Below are 18,806 nucleotides of genomic sequence, written 5' to 3'. Positions count from 1 at the left end.
TAATCTGTTGTATTTTATTGATTCATTTATTTTTGTAAAGACAAGGTCTTGCCATGTTGCCCAGGCTGGTCTCAGACTCCTGGGCTCAAGCAATCCACCCACCTCAGTCTCCCAAAGTGCTGGGATTACAGGCGTGAGCCGCCACACCCAGCCTCATCGTTCTCTTCACAGTAAAACAGGGAAGTGTGTGGTGACCAGTATTTTAAGGGAAAGGCACTTACAGAGAATCAGGCGTTTGACATAATTTATTTACAGATACTTGTCTGTGGACCAGCTGTGCATGAGAGGCTCATTGCTCCAAATTTGCCTCCTTGTCTGCACCCAGGAGACCGTTTCCCAGCTCACGCAGACGCTGCCTTCTCCCCTCGCCAGGGCCCTCAGCCCGGGAATGACCTTCCAGCGCCGCACGTTTCCAATCCATGCTCTGTTTTTCAGTTCTGGCTCACAGAGGACTGCTGGTTGCAAGCAAACTTGTATCTGGGTCTTCAAGATTTTGACTTTGAGGACCAGAGGCCCTATTGCTTCAGCGTCATGGCCGGCCACGGGAAGAGCCATGTTTTCAACGTGGAGCTTGGCAGCGAGCTGGCCGTGTGGGAGAAGTCCTTCCAAAGAGCCACATTCATGGAAGTTCAGAGAACCGGGGTAAGTGAGCAACTCACACTCTTCTCACCTACACCTGCTCGGGTGTCTGAGACATAGCATTGCGGTATACGTAGTAATTTATTGGGGGAAAAGAGGAATCTTCAGAAGGTGAGAATTTTTCACCTGAGCCACTGTGTGGAAATGATCATTCACACGGAGTCATGCGCTCCGTGGATAACATGAGCGGTAGTGGAAGGTGAAAGGGAAGGGGAGGAGAGGATTTTGTGTCTGTGTGTCTACACTGAATGTGAGGAAAGGTGGTGCATTCCTTTCCAGGCAGGGACTCACTGACATGGTGCTCAAATTCCTGATGAGTGATGACACTTTAGCCTGTGCTCCAGGAGACAACACCTACCTTACAAATGAGTATAATATGTCGTGCCGTTACTTGGATGTTTGTAATATTTTAAGGCACTTTAATGGTTCTTCCTCTCAAACTTAATGGTCCAAAGGTGCATATAAAATAGGTTGTGTGTCTGAATTGCTTTTCTCTTCCTGACAACAGCAAATACATCAATCACAAATTTGAATGTATATCGTGTGAAGGGATCAGGAAGAATGCATTATGATCCTCATTATCCTAAATAGTGGGGTGAGCCTTCAGGGAGGATGCACGCTGCAGGAATGAAGAGTGACAGGAACAGGAGATAAATGAGGCAATGCATCACAGAGGAGCTCTGACTTCATGCCAAAGTCCAGGGCTCCCGCCTGGCTGAGCGCGGAGAATGCTGAGTGTAAACTTAGTAACTAAAGATGGCTACTTCATTTAAATATACATACACACATATATATATATATATACTTTGAACGTGAAAATATTCTGTGTTATTTATCTTTCATTCAGGGTGTCAAAATGTATCAAGGCTCCTTGGCATGCCATCACAGAGCACAAAGCATCCCTGTACTAATGCACACTGAGATCTATTCGTTCACAGAATGAAGTCACACCCAGATGTTCACAGAAACCGATACCAACATTTATTCTCATTTATCCCAGGCCACTGTGATTTTCCCCTCAAATTGGGCATCCTAAATTGGAATTATGGTTGATTCCTGATGCTTAAAATAACCTTTATATTTGAAGCATCCAATTCATTAACCATTATAGAACATTATATACTGGAAAGAAAATTACTAAACATAGGATCCCTCATCTCAGGGACTTACTCAAATATATAGTGGCATTTAACCACTTAGAAACCATCAGTATTGAAGGTTCAAGTCATTAAAAGGCAAAGTGAAAGAGCATTTCTGGGACAAGGTGAACTTTCTGCTTGTTTTCTTTAGATGATAGCAGTAATCATTTTGCTTTCAACGTAAATAGCAGAGAAGTAGAGAGAATTCTCCATTTGCATGTGTGTGCAGGGACTGCCCCACGCCCTCTAGTGCCCCAGGGCCTGTACCTGGCTGAGCAGAGTCATGGTAGCCATTCAGACTCATCTATGGGAAGGTGACAGGTTACAGGAGAAGATATCCTGAATAAGAACAATCATAGAATTACAGTGTTGGAGGAAGGGTGAAAGGTTAGTAATTTCATCTAGTACCTAGATGTTGTGAAATGTATGTCTGAAGCATTCTAGAAGGTGAAAGTTTGCTTAGGATTCCTAAAAAATAGAACTTCTTTATGAATAGTCCTTCCTTATGTTCAGTACTGTCCTTATTCCACTAAAGGGGGTGAAGGCTGGGCACGGTGGTTCATGCCTGTAATCCTAGCCCTTCAGGAGGCTAAGGCAAGAGGATCCCTTGAGCCTCAGAATTAGAGACCAGTCTGGGCAACCAAGCCCAAGAAACCTAGAAGCCCTGTCTTTCCAAAAAATAATAATAAAATATTAGCCAGGCATGGTAGCTCGTGCCTGCAGTTCCAGCTACTCAGGAGGCTTAGTGGGGAGGATCTCTTGAGTCCAAGAGTTCGAGGCTGCAGTGAGCTATGATGGCACCACTGCAGTCCAGCCTGGGCCATGGAGTGAGACCCTGTCTCAAAAAAAAAAAAGGTGTGGTATAGGGTGGGGGTGAGGTCAGAGCTGGGGTTGGACTTTAATAGTCAGGACATCTTTCCTAGAGGAAGTGGTTAGTGTCTTTTAAAAATCATTGGTATCTTGGACAGGTGGAGAAGAGAAGGCATTCCCAGTGGGGAGCATTGAAAAATTAGGCTAATGCTCGATTTGGCAGAATGAAAAATCTAAGATTCGGGCTAGGACTCAGCAGGCAGCAGTGTGCCCAGGTGGATTTTAGAGGAAACATTTTCAGTCATCCAGGATTGAGATAATGAAGACTTTTCGTGGGGGATGGAGGCCATGAGGGTGTTAACAAGCGGGCACACCTGCAGAGACTGTAAGTGGGCATGGACATCCATCCACATTTCTGCAGGACTGGGTAGAGGGGGCTGTGGGGGCCGTGATGACCATTGTTGGGAAGAACTGCTGGGGCCGTGCCATGCTGCCCATGACTGACTTGCTGGATCTTCACAGCTCAGCAAAGTGGATGCCCCCAAAGAAACCCGAGGGGGATGCTTCCTTGTGTAGGGTGGCAAGGTCATACAGGACCTCTGAGGGCATTGGATTCCCAGTTTACCCCTCACTCAGGACCCCTGTTTTAGGAATTCCCCCTGCAGGCATTTCTTGGGCTCCACCCCACATAGTGACCTGACTCCTATCACATCTGCCCATGGTGTCCTGGAGAGGAAGCACAGAGCATTTCGAAATTAGTCAGATGGACCCGCTCACTCTTCGTGAATTAGAGAGAATAGTTCTCCCAAACTCCATTACATAAACTGTAAATTAAGTATTATAACTCATTGTGGAGTACTTAGAAAATTATATTACATTTAGTAATATCTGTGAATGAATTAAGTCAAATGCCTAATACTCTATACTAGGCTGGATGCATTGCGTGTACATCATTTAACTTTTTTAACTTGTCTAAGATGCAGTTCTTTTCTTTTCCCTTTTATTTTACAAATGGTAAATGAAAATTCAGAAGGGCTATGTGACTTTTTCACAGTCACCTAGAGACTAAACCACAATGGCAGAATCTATGCAAGATTTCAAGAACTGCTATCTTGAGAGTCGCGTTCTTTCTGCTGAAACATTCAGCCTCGCATGTGACAGAGACGAAATAGTGTGAAGGTGCCTAGAACAGTCCCTGGCATATTTCAGACTCTGTAAATGTGTTCTTCTTGATTCAATAGCACTGATGGATTTCTTTTCTCCACCTTCTGTCTCTGTTTCGCTTGTTTTGCTAGTTTTTTCTACTATTTCCTGACTTTGATTGTATTCCAACCCGGCTCTCAATTGTAAATCCCCAGAAGAATTACATATGTACAGTGTTGATAGCATTGATTTTTCTTTACTATTTGTAACACTTTTCCCGCATCGGTCAGCGTGTTCATTCCTTCCCTAAAAGGATTTCTGAAAGGAAAGCCCTGCACCCTTCACGAGCTCTGGATCTAAACTCATGACATTTCTTCACAGTCGTTTCTGAATGTGCCTATGTGAGGTCAGTACATTTTACAGAAAAGTTCTCCATCATTAGGGCAGTAGCTTGGTGCATGTCCTTGACCGCCGTAACAACATTGTTACTCTCTTAAATAGTATCTACATTACAAATATTGTTCCAAGTTTTCCAGAATTCAGTGTCACACACGTGTGTAAGAGAATAACAGCCCTTCCATGTTCCAACCTCCCCATCCCTGCCTCCCAAGCTGAGGTACAAATGCCGATATTATGTTATATAATCTTCAAACTGTTTTCACACATATTCAAGTATTTTTTTCCTTTTTATTCAAAAGTCATCACATATGCATGTTGTTCTGCAGTTTACAAGACTTTTGTACATTTTATGTCGATTTATCTAAATTTGTGTTTATACCAGCAATGTCCTGTTAGAATTTAAAACAAAAAATGTATATCTTTCCTAATAGCAACACAAAAACACAAAGTATAAAATATCTATCAGATAGGATGCCTTTGGCTACAAGTAAGAGGAAGTTCTTGACTCACCCAACCATAAACAATAATTGAATGTTGCTGTTATTTTCATAACAAGGTTTCCAGCATCGACCTTGCTGAGCTTTTATGCCTAGATTGTGCTCATGGCTCCGCCCGCCATAGATGTCGCGAAGCTACAAAGCTGCCAGGCCGCGTTCAGGGAGTGCAGGCACGTCATAACCCACTGAGGACGGCCTGGCCAGCCTGGCTACAGCTACTGTGGGTCGTGAGCCTACCACTAAAGTACTGGCTAAGGGAACGCCACACATTTCCATTGGCTCGTCATGGGACCCATTACCGACAGCCTCGCCAAGGGAACAGCTATTGATTGCTCAAGGGAATGCCATTAATATCAGTTCCTCATTAAGGGAACGCCATTGGCTGGCCTTCATCAGGGAATGCCTTTGGCTGATTGCCTCGTCAAGGGAACAACATTGGCTGATTTGGTCATTGCCGGGCGGGTTTTCACTGGCTGATTGGTTTTGTCAAGGAAACGCCATTGGCTGATTGGCTTCGCAAACCAGCACCCACTCTGGGGACTGGCAACAAAGTCAGCATTCTCACATGATCAGTGGTCCCAACCTTTATGGGTACCATGACTGGATTTTGTGGATTACAGCTTTTCAATGGACAGGGCCCAGTGGGATGGCTCGGAGATGATTCAATCATCAAGAAGATGACAGCACTTGGCTTCTATTATTATTACATTGCAATCTAGTACGAAATATCAATATACAACCCAGCAAGCAGAATCAGTGAGGTCCCTGAGTTTGTTTTCCTGCAGCTAGATGGTCCCATCTGGAGGGATGGGAGACAGGAGAGGATTCCTCAGGGCATTAGGTTTCTCAAAGGAGTGTGCAACCCAGAAGCCTCACAAGTGCAGTTCACAATAGGATTCTGTCTAGAGAACTTAATACTTCTGCTCATCTGATGAGGAGGCAGAGGTCAGGTGGTAGCTGCCTACACACACACTCTGTTGCCAGGAGTCTCCAGTTCCCAAGCAGGCCATAGACTGCCTGGGTGTGTTTTGCCTCAGTAGAAAGGACATCCCAGGCAGCAGGTGTGGAAGAGACCCAGGCAGCAGGTGGGAAGCGATCCCAGCAGCAGGTGTGGAAAGGACACCCCAGGAAACAGGGAAAGGACACCCCAGGCAGCAGGTGTGGAAAGGACATCCCAGGCAGCAGGTGTGGAAAGGACACCCCAGGAAACAGGTGTGGAAAGGACATCCCAGGCAGCAGGTGTGGAAAGGACACCCCAGGCAGCAGGTGTGGAAAGGACATCCCAGGCAGCAGGTGCAGAACCAGACACAGTGCCCTCTGCGGTGCATGAAACAAAAGTGGGTCTACAGGAAACTGCCGAAGGCAGAAGATGACCTGAGTAAATGGAGATTTGCTGTGTTCCCATAAACTAGTAAAACGTGTCATCATGGATCCAATGGCTAAAATATAGTTTTATGTTTTAATTTCGACAGAGCTCCCAGGTGTTTCTCTTGTTCGTTCAGTGTTTCATTAAGAAAATGCATAGATGCGCTGCTCAGTGACCCTGTTGGATATGGACCAGCACAGGGCAGAGACTCGGACAGGAAAGGCTGGTCTGACAGCGGTGCTCATGCCTGGCTGCACGTTTGAATCAGGGGAACCCACTCCCAGGCATGCTGGCTGGCTCAGGCATCAGCCTAAGGCCTGTGGATGCCGGTGTGTAGCCAGGCTTCAGAGCCCTGCTTTAAAGCAGTGTAGAACCTTCCCAAGGACTCATGGCTGGACAAAGCATCACAGCCTCAGAACCTTCTCACGGCTAGATAAGTTTTCCTCCGTGCCTTATTTTCTGAGAGGATAAGAAAGGACTCAGGCCTAGTACGTGTTTCTTTTTGATTACTGAGTGTCCAGAGGTAAACGAATTCCACAGACCATTAGAGACGTTAATTCTAAGTGGGGAAGAAATGAGGCTGAGAATGAGGCTGGAGGCTCAGCAAGGCAGTCAGTCTTTTTAAACCATTGTCCATGTCTCATCAGGAAGGCCCTTTCATGCTTTTAAGTGCCGATTTGATGACATAACCGGATTCAAAGGGAATTAACTAGGAAAGAAACCAAGCACCTGTCTACTTCCACCCACCTCCATCATGTCTCCTGATTATTACTGTGGATTAGGGTTGGTTTATAGTACACTCAGAGGCATCACCATCCTGATGGTAAAGTGCCTATAGGGCCATTTTCACTGGTCCCACATAAAATAGAAATGGGATAAATCTCTGTAGCCAGCATCATGTACAGGGAGGGCAACCGTTGTCTGTGAAGGTTCACCTTCCCTCCCCCAGCACAGTAGCATGTGGAAGAACTGCTGACCCTCAGCACTGGCGTAGGGATTCTTCATCCCTGGCCGTCACCCACACGTGAGTAATTCAGAAAGGTTTTCCTGGGCGACCGTGTCAGGAGACGGTTGGGCATTTTTCCTTTGACATGCAGGGGCCATCTGGGGGACAGTCCACACGGGGTGACATGCAGGGGCCATCTGATGGACAGTCCGCACGGGGTGACATGCAGGGGCCGTCTGATGGACAGTCCGCATGGGGTGACATGCAGGGGCTGTCTGATGGACAGTCCTCATGGGGTGACATACAGGGGCTGTCTGATGGGCAGTCCACGTGGGGTGACATACAGGGGCCATCTGATGGACAGTCCGCATGGGGTGACATGCAGGGACCGTCTGATAGATAATCCACATGGGGTGACATGCAGGGGCCATCTGGGGGACAATCCACACGGGGTGACATGCAGGGGCCATCTGACGGACCAGTGAGAGACTGACCCCAGTCTCTGCTTCCCTCAAACACCCTATTTTTCTTTGTTAATGGTACCAGAGTTCCTCTTGGATAGAAATGTCCCCATCAGGAAAATAGGCACGTTTGTAAAGATTTAGTTTAAGTCTGTCTTGAAGCCAGGCTGTTCTCAAGCCTCAGATTATCTCAGCCCAGGAAGCAGAAGAGACACCCCCATGTCAGTATGAGAGAAAGGAGGGGAGTTCCAGGGCAGCAGCTCCTGCCTTAACCTGTTCCTTCCTTGCAAGAGGCACCTCTGTGTCGCTCTAGAGACCAGAGAGCAAACCTAAGTCCAGAAATGGAGCAGGAGGGAAAGACGGACCCATTAGAGAGAAGCTCCAACCACAGGAGCTGTGTGGAAGGAGGATGGCCTGGTGTGCAGCCGTGAGGTCCCGTCCCCCGAGGCGGACAGGCAGGGGCGTGCTGGTCAGGACTCTGCAGAGGAAAATCCACGGAGCACTGTGCCCGACTGACCCCGCTAACAGGAGAGCCGCTGCGCAGTGCTGGTGACAGTGCGCATCCGTGTAGCACACACAGACCTAGGGAAGCTTCAGAAACGTGATCTCATGAAACTGTCTCGCAAAGGAGAAAGCTGAATTTGGTGGCAACATTTACCATCTTTGTTCATGGAATCAGCGCTTTCCTTAGATGAAGCACTTCAGAATTCAACCTGAGGAATAGAAATAATGGGCTTCCAAGTTGGAAGGAAAATTAAACACAGCACACACTCAGTGTGTATTAAAAAGTGTTGCTTCTGATAAACCAGTGGGATGGGCACTGGGTCCAGCAGTGGGTCCCCTCCCAGCCTCGCCACCCCTGGCTCCCCTGTGTGCACTGCTGGCCTCAGTCCGGCCGTCCATACCACTGACCCCCTCCCTGTGCCCGGTGCCCGGCTGGCTCCTGCTGGCCCAGGACCGCCCGCCCTGCACGAAACCCGCTCCTCTGAGCACACCCAGCTTTGTGTCCATCTTCCCGCTTCAGGTATTGGTTTCTTCACACAAGCTCCGTGTTTCACCTGTTTCTGTAACGTGAGCCCCACAGAGAGCCTCTTCATAACGAACCCGTCAGCACGTGTGCATGGGGCCGTCTTCACCAGACACGGGCACAGCACCGGCCGCAGGGCCTTGGCCTGTGTGTGGCTTTATTCCCCACTGTCTGGGTGGATGGGCTCCCTCCTGCTTCTCCATGGACTGATGGCAAACATGGAAACCGGGAGCCTGGTTCATCCACCCTGAAACCCAGAGAGGTGAACGGGACTTCCCAAGACCACACAGCCGCTTGGACGCAGTGCCGGGACGGGAGCCTGCATTTCCTCACCATCTGCCTTCCTAACTGCCCTTTGGTTTTCCATTTACTGCACCACCTGCCTTAAACTCTGCTGTCCCCACCAGCCTTGTAATTTAATAATGATAAAATAAGGAAGGCCTTCATTAGGCAGGTGACCTACACCGGTCTTAGAAGTTGGCCTGCTGCTTCTGTGACTTTATTATGAGCAAGGATTTCCTGACAAGAAACAAAAAATTAGGAAAGATGCTCTCTCAGTGCCTCTTGGCATTGTCATAAAATGTCAGGCACACGCAGGAGGGTCCCACAGTGGTTTAACCAGGCAGCGGCTGGGATTTTGTGTCTGAGGCCTGCCGTGGTTCCCAGGTGTTGCATCCTTGCCTGAGTCTTTGGGATCAATCTGGGTGATGAGATTTCTACTACACTGCCCTCCCCTGCAGCTGTCTTTCCTTTCCCACGTCCACCTGCTTGCCAGGCCTGGGACAGCGGATCTGTATGGATACTTGGGAATGTTGGTGTTGGGACTGAGATGGGGTCTCTTTAACCCAGGTCTTTTCTGTTGCCCGAATCTCATCCAGTTTTTGCCTCATTGCCTCCCTGAATGGATTCAGATCATTTGAATAATATGCATTTTCATTTTTCAAAGATGCAAATTAATTATTGAGGTACTTTCTAAGCCTTATCCATTGTAATGAAGAAAGAATACAAAAGAAAGAAAGAAAGATGTAAACGTAGTGGTCTGTGGCAGATATTCTGAATGGACTGAGGAAACTTACAAGGTTGTAAACTGTTATCATACCAGATATTACATCAAGGGTGCGACCTTCATGTTTAAGCATTTTAACTTCACAAAATGTCTTAAGTTACATGGTAGTAACACATATGAGTGTGTTCTGCTACAGTTAGCAAACCGTCTTCGCGTGTGTTCACAATGTCGGGGTGGCAGGAGCCTGGTTCCTGAGCAGCATCCCTGTTACCCGAGCTGGGGCTCGGGTCCTGTGGGCTGGGCCTGAGGTCCACAGGAAGACGCCAGGACTGGGTCTTGTGCCCTGGGCCACGCAGCCCCCAAGTGTGGTGATGGGTCTTGGACATAAGTATTTTCATTCTAAGTTTTCCATTTTTTTCTTTCTTTTCTTTTTTATGTCCCATCAATACATGCTACATGGTACTGTAGGGAATTTTGATATTTTAGTCATAATTTTTAGGTAAACTGAGGTTCAGAAATGTAGCCACTAAAGCTGGGATAATGGAGCTAGTTATTTGGCCAGGACACGCGCTGAACTCAATTTGACCAGATTAAGCAGCAACACGCAGCAATCCCACCTACCGTCCACAGAACACCCTCAGAACAGACCGATGAACGTGCCTTCTAGCTGCTGGTTTCACCAATTTCTTAACCTGGAATAGCTACGACTCTAGATTTTAAAAAGAACTTCAAAAGATGACGTCATAGCTCTCAGGAAAATGCAAAATGAACACGTGCTCAAAGTTTTTATTTTGCTTCTTTATTAATGAAGAAAGCAGTGGGGCGTTTAAGGAGTCCAAAGAGCATGTGAGAAACTCACTGTCCATGTGCAACTGAATGAAGATCTATTAGTGTATGATCGCTGGCTTAGGTAGAAAACTCACTCCTTAAAATCCAGCAGGCTCGTAAACTGGCGTCTCTGAGTTTATACCACCAGTTAGAAACTACAAGCATTAACTACCAGTTGGTGTTTGCCTCTGTTGAGCTGAAACTTACCCAGTCAACAGAAACTCAGGGTCTGAGCTGCTCTCACTGAACACCAATCTTCTCTTCTGCCTGTTTCCAAATTTTGGAAATTTTTCTCATAATTTCTCCTTTTTGTGTATAAAGATTCTCCGGAGACTGTTCTTGTTCACACACAGGTTAATATTCTGGCATTAGTTGCTGCTTGGTGTGATGTGCAACAGAATTTTAAGCAAATCAAGATGGCTCTGTGATTCATTGATGCCTTTACCACCCTACTGTACCTTAAAGACAAGCACAGCCAAAAACAGCTTCTGTGTATGGCAGACGTGCAAAGGTAACTCAGTGGAGAAGGGAAAGGCTTCTGAACAAATTGTGCTGGAATAATTGGATGCCCATATACAAAAAAAACTTTGATTTATTATATACATAAATATTATATATAAAGTATAAACTCAATGAATATAGAACTAAGTGCAAAACTATGAAACTTTTAGAAGAGTAAACAGAGTAAAGTCTGTGTGACCTCCAGTTATGCAAATATTTCTCAGATACAAAACCAGAAGCACAAATCATGAAAGAAAATTGATAATTTAGACTTGAAATTAAAAGCATCTATTATTTGAAAAACACTGCTAAGATAACGAAGAGAAGATATGAAAACTGGGAGAAAATATTTGCAAGGCATGTAACTGATAAAGGACTTCTATCTATAATGTATAAAAAGATCTCAAAGCTCAATGACAAGAAAATAAGAAATTTGGGAAAAGGCTGAATAAACACTTCAAAAAAGATTTCTAGATGGGAAATAGGTATGTTAAAATATGCTCAAAATCATTAGCATGTAGGGAAGTGCAAATTAAAACAGTGAAATCTCACAGCACACATACTAGAATGAGTAAATTTTAAAAGACTGATGATGCCAACTGTTGGTGGAGAAGGGAAAGAACTGGAAGTCTCATTCACTGTTGGCAGCTGTGGAAAATGACACACCCAACTTGACAGTGTCTTAAATGTAAAGACAAACTCACCATAAGATCCAGGAAGTTTCTTGTTACCCTGGTGTAGCAAAAATGCTCATAACAGCTTCATTTGTAAACACCAATAATTAAAAACAACCCAAATGGTCACTGACGTAGGAATCAATCAAAAACGTGTGTATCTATATAAAGGAATGGAATTAATCAACAGAAAGAATGAGCTACTGGCACAGGCAATGATGTGGAAGACTTCCAAAGCAACAAGAGTACATTCTGTCTAATTTCCAGAGCAATAGTTTCATTTTAATGAGGTCCGCTTCATTGAGTTTTTCTTTTATGGATTGTGTTTTTGGTGTCACATCTAAGGACTCACCATTCTGCCCTCGATCGGATGATTCTGCCTGGATTTTGTTCTAAGGACTCATCATTCTGCCCTCGATCAGGATGATTCTGCCTGGATTTTGTTCTGAGAACTCACCATTCTGCCCTCGATCCAGATGATTCTGCCTGGATTTTGTTCTGAGAACTCACCATTCTGCCCTCGATCAGGATGATTCTGCCTGGATTTTGATCTAGGAGCATGACCATTGCACATTCACATTTGTCACTGCTGTGTGTGCCAAGGTAGATGGAAGGGGGATCCGCCTGGCTGGTGGACCCCTGCACAAAGGCTCAGTGGGAGAGTCTTAATTTAATTAGTGTTGCTGTAACAGAATAGCTGAGGCTAGGTAATTTATAAAGGAAAAAGGGCTTATTTTGCTCATAGTTCTGCAGGCTGGGAAGTTCAAGGGCAAGGCACTGGCTTCTGACCAGGGCTTTTCTGCTGAGTCTTAACATGCAGTAGATCAAAAAGGAAGCCGACATGTGCAAAGGGGCCAAATAGGAAGTGTGTCCTGGCTTTACGACAGCCTATCCTTGTAAAAACTAATTCACTCCTGAAAAAACTCATCCAGTCTCCTGAGAGGGAGAACTCTCTCACCACCTGGAGAATGGCATCAAACCACCCACCAGGGCAGAGCCATCGTGATCCGAACGCCCAGCATTAGTCCCCACCTGTGAAAGGCTCCACCTCCCAACATCCTTACCCTGGCAACTACAAACTCCACTTGGTTTATTGTGCTTTGCTTTGTTAAGCTCTGCAGATACTCTTTTTATTATTTATTTTTAAATGAAGATTTAAAGCAACCCTGTAGTAGGCAAATCTATCACTGCCATTTTTCCAGGAGCACGTGCTCTGTTATGTCTCCATGTCTCTGTCACATTGTGGGAATTCTTGCAGTATTTCCAGTGTTTTCCTTATTACTACATCTGTCACTGTGATCTGTGATCAGTTTTTGTTGTTACTGTTGTAATTGGTTTCAGGCACCACCAATCTTGCTCATATAACATGACAAACTTAATCAATCACTGCTATGTGTGTTCTGATTGCTCCACTGACCAGTCGTTTCCCCATCTCTCTTCTTCTCCTTGGGCCTCCTCATTCCACGAGGCACAACAATATTGAAATTAGGCCACTTAACAGCCCTGGAATGGCCTGGAAGTATTCAAGTGAAAGGAAGAGCCACATGTCTCTCACTTTAAATCAAAAGCTAGAAATGATTAAGCTTTGTGAGGAACGCATGTCAAAAGATTAAGCTTTGTGAGGAACGCATGCCAAAAGCCAGGACAGGTCAAAACCTTCTTGTGCCAAACAGCCAGATTGTGAATGTGAAGGAAAAGCTCTTGAAGGAAATTAAAAGTGCAACTCCAGTGAACTCATGAATAATAAGAAAGCAAAACAGCCATACTGCTGCTGTGAGGAAAGTTCTGAACAAGATCAACGTGCTGAACAACAACAAACCAGCCACAATACTCCTTTAAGCCAAAGCCTAATCCAGAACAAGACCCTAGCTCTCTTCAATCCTGTGAAGGCTTAGAGAAGGGAGGAAGCTGCAGAAGAAAAATTGGAAGTTAGCAGAGGTGGGTTCATGAAGTTTAAGGAAAGAATCTGTCTCCAGAACATGAAAGTGCAAAGTGAAGCAGAAAGTGCTGACGAAGAAGCTGCAGCAAGTTCTCCAGAAGATCCAGCTGACAACACTGATGAAGGAGGCGACACTGAACAATAGATTTTCCATGTAGATGAAACAGCATTCTATTGGAAGAAGATGCCATCCGGGACTTTCAGAGCTGGACAAACATCATTGCCTGACTTCAAAGCACCAAAGGACAGGCTGACTGGCTGACTCTCTTACTAGGGGCCAATGGATATGGAGACTTTAAGTTGAAGCCAAGGTTCATTCACCATTCCAGAAAGCCTAGGGCCCTAAAGAATGATGCTAAATCTACTCTGCCTGTGCTCTAGAAACAAAACCATGAAGCCTGGATGGCAGCACATTTGTTGACAGCATGGTTTAGTAAATATTTTAAGCCCACTGTTGAGACCTACTGCTCAGAATAAAAGATTCCTTTCAAAGTATTGCTACTCCTTGACAATGCAGTTGGTCACTCAGGAGCTCTTGTGGAGATATCCAAGATTAATGTTGTTTTCATGCCTGATAACACAACATCTACTCTACAGGTTACAAGTCAAAGAGTAATTTTGACTTTCAAGTTTTATTGTTTAAGAAATATATCTCATAAGGTTATAGCTGCCATGGATAGTGAACCCTCTGATGAACAAGTAAATTGAAAACCTTCTGGAAAAGATTCGCCACCCTAGATTTCATTAGAAACACTTGTGACTCTTCAGAGGACGTCAGTGTATCAACATTAGCAGGAGTTTGGAAGAAGTTGATTCCAAACGTCATGGATGACCGAGGGATTCAAGACTTCAGTGGAGGAAGTCACTGCAAATGCGATAGAAATAGCAAGAGGACAAGAATAAAAGTGAAGCCTGAAGATGACTGAATTGCTGCAATCTCAGGATAAACTTAGGAGAGATGAGGCATTACTCTCACGGATAAGCAAAGAAAATGGTTTCTTGAGATGGAATCTACTCCTGGTAAAGATGATATTAATATTGCTGAAATGACAACAAAACATTTAGAATATTCCATAAACTTAGCTGCTAAAGTAGCAGCAAGGTTTGAGAGAATTGGCTTCAATTTTGAAAGAATTTCTACCATGGGTAAAATTCTATCAAACAGCATCACATGCTACAGAGAAACCTTTCACGAAAAGAAGAGTAAATCGATGAGGCAAACTTCATTGTTGTCTTATTTTAAGAAATTGCCACAGCCACTCCAACCTTCAGCAACCACCATCCGCATCAGTCAGCAGCCAACATCCAGGCAAGGTCCTCTCTCCGCTACAAAAGGAAGACTCACTGAAGGCTCAGATGACCACTAGGTTATTTTAACAATAAAGTGTGTTTAAATTAAGGTTTGTGTATTGCTTTGTAGACATAACGCTTTGCACACTTTACAGTATAATATAAGCGTAACTTTTATATGCACCCAGAAACCGAAAAATTAGTAGGACTTGCTTTATTGTGACATTTGCTGTATTGCAGTGGTCTAGAACCAAACCTGGCTATCTCTGAAGTCAGCCTGTGAATTTCAGCATGAGTTTTGGTTGGGACAAACCACATCCAAGCCATAGCAGGGAGTCAGGCTTTTCCACGTGACGCCAGGGAAGAGGCAGCTGGGGACACGCTGACCAGGCACCTCCAAGAGGTTTTTGTGTAGGGCGATGCAGGGGGGAGGGAAGGCAGCCCGGTGGCTTCTCAGAGGGCGGCAGGGGCACGGCCTCACACAAGCTCCACGGAGATCCCGCCGGAAGTGTCCGGCACCGCTCCGGGGTCTCCATGTCAGTGGGGTTTCCATCCCCACTGGAAAGGAGGGGAAGATCATGCTTCTCTGGTTTTCCAATGAGTAACATTCTCTCCGATACTTCGTGCTGAGTGTTAACTTCACCACATTACCAAGATGGCGATTATTTCATTTATCAAATGTCATCAGTCAATCTGCAAAATTTTCAGATAACTGGGACATCTCTTTCAGTTCCAAGCAAATCTGGAACGACTTTTTGGTAAGTTTCACAATATCATATGCACTTCACCTGCTTAATCACAGTGCACAAGTGACCTCATTTTGGGGCAACTCGGCTAAGTAAGCAGCCATGTCAGTTAATGCAATGTATTGTTGTTTACAGAGGGCACCAGGTGCTAGTGAGGTATGTTGTTACCTGACCATGTCAGTTACTGCACTGCGTTGCTGTTCATGGATGGTCCGAGGCACTAGTGACATATGTTGTTATCTGACCATGTCAGTTATTGTACCAGGTTGCTGTTTATGGAGGGTAAGGAGTACTAATGAGGTATGTTGTTACCTGACCATGTCAGTTACTGTACAGTGTTGCTGTTTATGGAGGGCACCAGGTGCTGGTGAGGTATGTTGTTACCTGGCCATCTGCTAGGTTCAGTTTTAGATTCCTTACTCGTCCTACAAGCATTAATTCTGTTTTTCTTGCTGCTTCCTGTAGTAGGCCTCCCTCCAAACTTCATGGCCATTTCTAGTGCAGTGGTAGCCAAGAAAACAAATACTAATGCTTCTTTCTCTTCTTTCAAAACCAAGAGCAAAGAAAACCCAAGTGAAGATGTCAGCCCCTTTATGTAAGTGTGACATACAGTAGTCTCCCTTCGATTCCGTTTTGCTTTCTGAGGTTTCAGTGACCCGTGGTCAAATGTGGTCCAAAGACATTAAATGAAAAGTTCCATAAATGAATAATTCCTAAGTTTTAAATTGCACATCTTCTGAGTACTGTAATGAATCTCGTGCCACCCTGCTGCATCCCCCCAGTGCTCAAATCACCCCTCTGTCCGTGCGCGGATCACCCCTCTGTCAGTGCATCCAGGCTGAACACCACCCATTAGTCACTTAGCGTCCATCTCGGTGATCAGATCGACTCTTACAGCGTCGCAGTGCTTGTATTCAGGTCACTCTTATTGGATGTAGTCATGTCACATAAGGGTGACTGAGGTGCAAGAGTAGAGATGCTGGTATACAGTAATAATTGCTTTATTGTTAGTTTTTGTTACTAATCTCTTACTGCACCTAATTCAAAGTTAGACTTTGTTGCAGGTATGTATGTATGTATGTAGGAGGAAACACAGTATACAGCACAGATAGGGTTCCTTACCGCCATGCTTTCAGCCATTCCTTAAGGGTCTTGGAATGTAACCTTCCTGGAGGAGCAGGGGCTCCTGTACAGGAATTAAGCTTTCGTGTGTTCGTGTGTGGGCTGTTTGGTCCTTCTGAAGCCTTTTGCTTATATCATTTCTCATGTGGTTTGTGCTGTTTTTTGTAACCAGAAAGGTTTTCTTTCACTGTGTCTGCACAGCATCTCTGATGTGCTGCGTGCTTTTTGCGATGTTTTCAGATGGGAAGCTGGTCGGGTAGGTGCTTTTCTCCAGCGGTCAGTCAGGCGTCCACCTAGCCCAGGGCGACCCTCTCACTGCACTGGCAGCTGGAGTACAGGGTTCCAGGGCCGCTATTTCTGGGCATTGCAGATAACATCCAGCAGTGATGCAAAACCTTTTCTGAGCACCATGGCTAGATTCATTGTATATGAGACAGACAGATGCACGTGCTGCCTTTTTTAAATTCATAAGTGGCTGGGAAGATAGTTTTGAATAAGTCACTGAACCTTCCTAAGAATTCATGTACTTATTTCTAACAAGATTATTTTGTCTTTGCATAATATTATAAAATTTAATTAATTGAGGTTTATAAAGCACTTCACATGGAAATATGCAAAATATAATTTTCTTACATGCTTAAATTAATTTTCTAGATAAATTTTCAAAAAATCTTTCTTGAATTATTTAACAAACCACTATTGTTAATGAGATTTTGAAATATGATATACAATAATACTACAAATGTATTTTTGTTTCTCCTGAAAAAAATAAATCAAGAGAACCTAAGAGAAAGTCAGGTGAAATACTGAATAACATTGGATTAGAATAGATTTATGGGGTCATTAAAAGATAATTATTTGTTACCAGAACCTCCAGTTTAATTACTCAATTAAGTTTTAGATTATCTTCATTATGTACATGAACCTTATTGCAGTTCTAATTTACCTCATCACTTTCAGAGCTGGTTTGGCAGCCAGCTTTATTTTAAGTTAAAACTGCCAATATAATTGTGTGGCTTCTGTCAATGACTCTTAAATGTTTTGTTTTCCTTAAATACACAGCAGTTGCACAAATGGTCTGGAAAGGGACTGGCCTTGGTGGGACCTTGATTCCTCTTGAGCTTCTCCAGCCCCTCTCAGGAGAAGCACCAAGGTCAGAGGCTCCTGGGACTCCTCACCATTCTGGAGCCTCACCCACATCTATGTTAAAATTCAGCTTTTCCTTAAAATTGTTATTCATTTGCTTAAATCCTCTCTGTAGTGTATTCTTAACCACTGAAGCAAATTACGAATTTCAATAAATTCACAAGTGACCTCATATTAAAGTTATTCCATGCATTCATTTACAAACTTTCTGAAAGTATCTAACTGATGCCAATTTTTCTACTGCTAGTGCTTTGCTTTTATTAAGTGTGTTGTGTAATTATAGAAACTTTGTATAAAGTTTGTCAAATCTGATAACTACTAGTTTGCATATTCAAACTCAGATATTCACAAGTGAAGTTATACCCTGCTGCTGTGCACATGGACGCGTAGAGAGGTAAAGTTATGCTCTGCTGCTGTGCCTATGGGCACGTAGCGAGGTAGAGTTACGCTCTGCTGCTGTGTACATGGATGCGTAGAGAGGTAGAGTTACGCTCTGCTGCTGTGCCTGTGGACACGTAGCGAGGTAAAGTTGCCACTGCACCCCCATCCGTGTCTCATCAAGCCTGTGAAGAGGTGGATGGGCTCACGGCTGAGCCTTGTGACCTTGCTGCCATTCTAGCATTGTTTCTATAGGAAAATCTCCTGACTCTGGGAATCTGGCTTGCACGTAGACATCCGGCCTTACAGCCTGCCTGGAGCTGTCAGTCTTGCATTATCAAAACCAGAATAAATACTAATATCATATGGATGTGTTTTTAAACGTGTGCCCGCCTCACTTATTGGCTTTGGTATGACTGTAACAATGTCCGTCCCGTGGCTCTTTTTCCAGACACCTGGAATGAGTGTGGGATTCTCTTCTGCAGTGAAGCGAATGGCACTAGTTGGGGAGTAGTTTACGTGCACCGCCAAGTTACTCCAAATAAAAAAGCCCATTTTCATTCGATACTAGGAGCACAATATAAACTCTATATCTACCATTGTCTTGTGAGCCATTTAGATGAAGTTAATGTCTTCCTTTTGGAATTTATTTTGCATTTATTATTCATACACGTACCTAAACTCTTTCAGCTGAAAACATTGTTGATCAAAGAAATGTGACTGCATGCTTTGGAAGTCAGAAATGCACC

The 18,806-nt window shown here is 44.5% G+C and overlaps 1 protein-coding gene across 1 annotated transcript in view; it reads left to right on the top strand.

The window, feature by feature from the left end:
- The first annotated feature begins 175 nt into the window (after nucleotides 1-175).
- LOC116273367 (gamma-2-syntrophin-like) overlaps nucleotides 176-18,806 on the top strand; it is a 39,124-nt gene continuing 20,493 nt past the window's right edge. The window contains exon 1 of the mRNA XM_031662397.1: nucleotides 176-642. Within this exon, the coding sequence (XP_031518257.1) occupies nucleotides 532-642 (111 nt within the window). The 5' untranslated portion in view covers nucleotides 176-531. The remainder of the gene's footprint in view (nucleotides 643-18,806) is intronic.

This window comes from Papio anubis, unplaced genomic scaffold (assembly GCF_008728515.1).
Source record: "Papio anubis isolate 15944 unplaced genomic scaffold, Panubis1.0 scaffold606, whole genome shotgun sequence".
Classification (NCBI taxonomy): Eukaryota; Metazoa; Chordata; class Mammalia; order Primates; family Cercopithecidae; genus Papio; species Papio anubis.
Note: the sequence above shows the minus strand (reverse complement) of the source record. Positions and strands in the feature narration are given on the sequence as shown.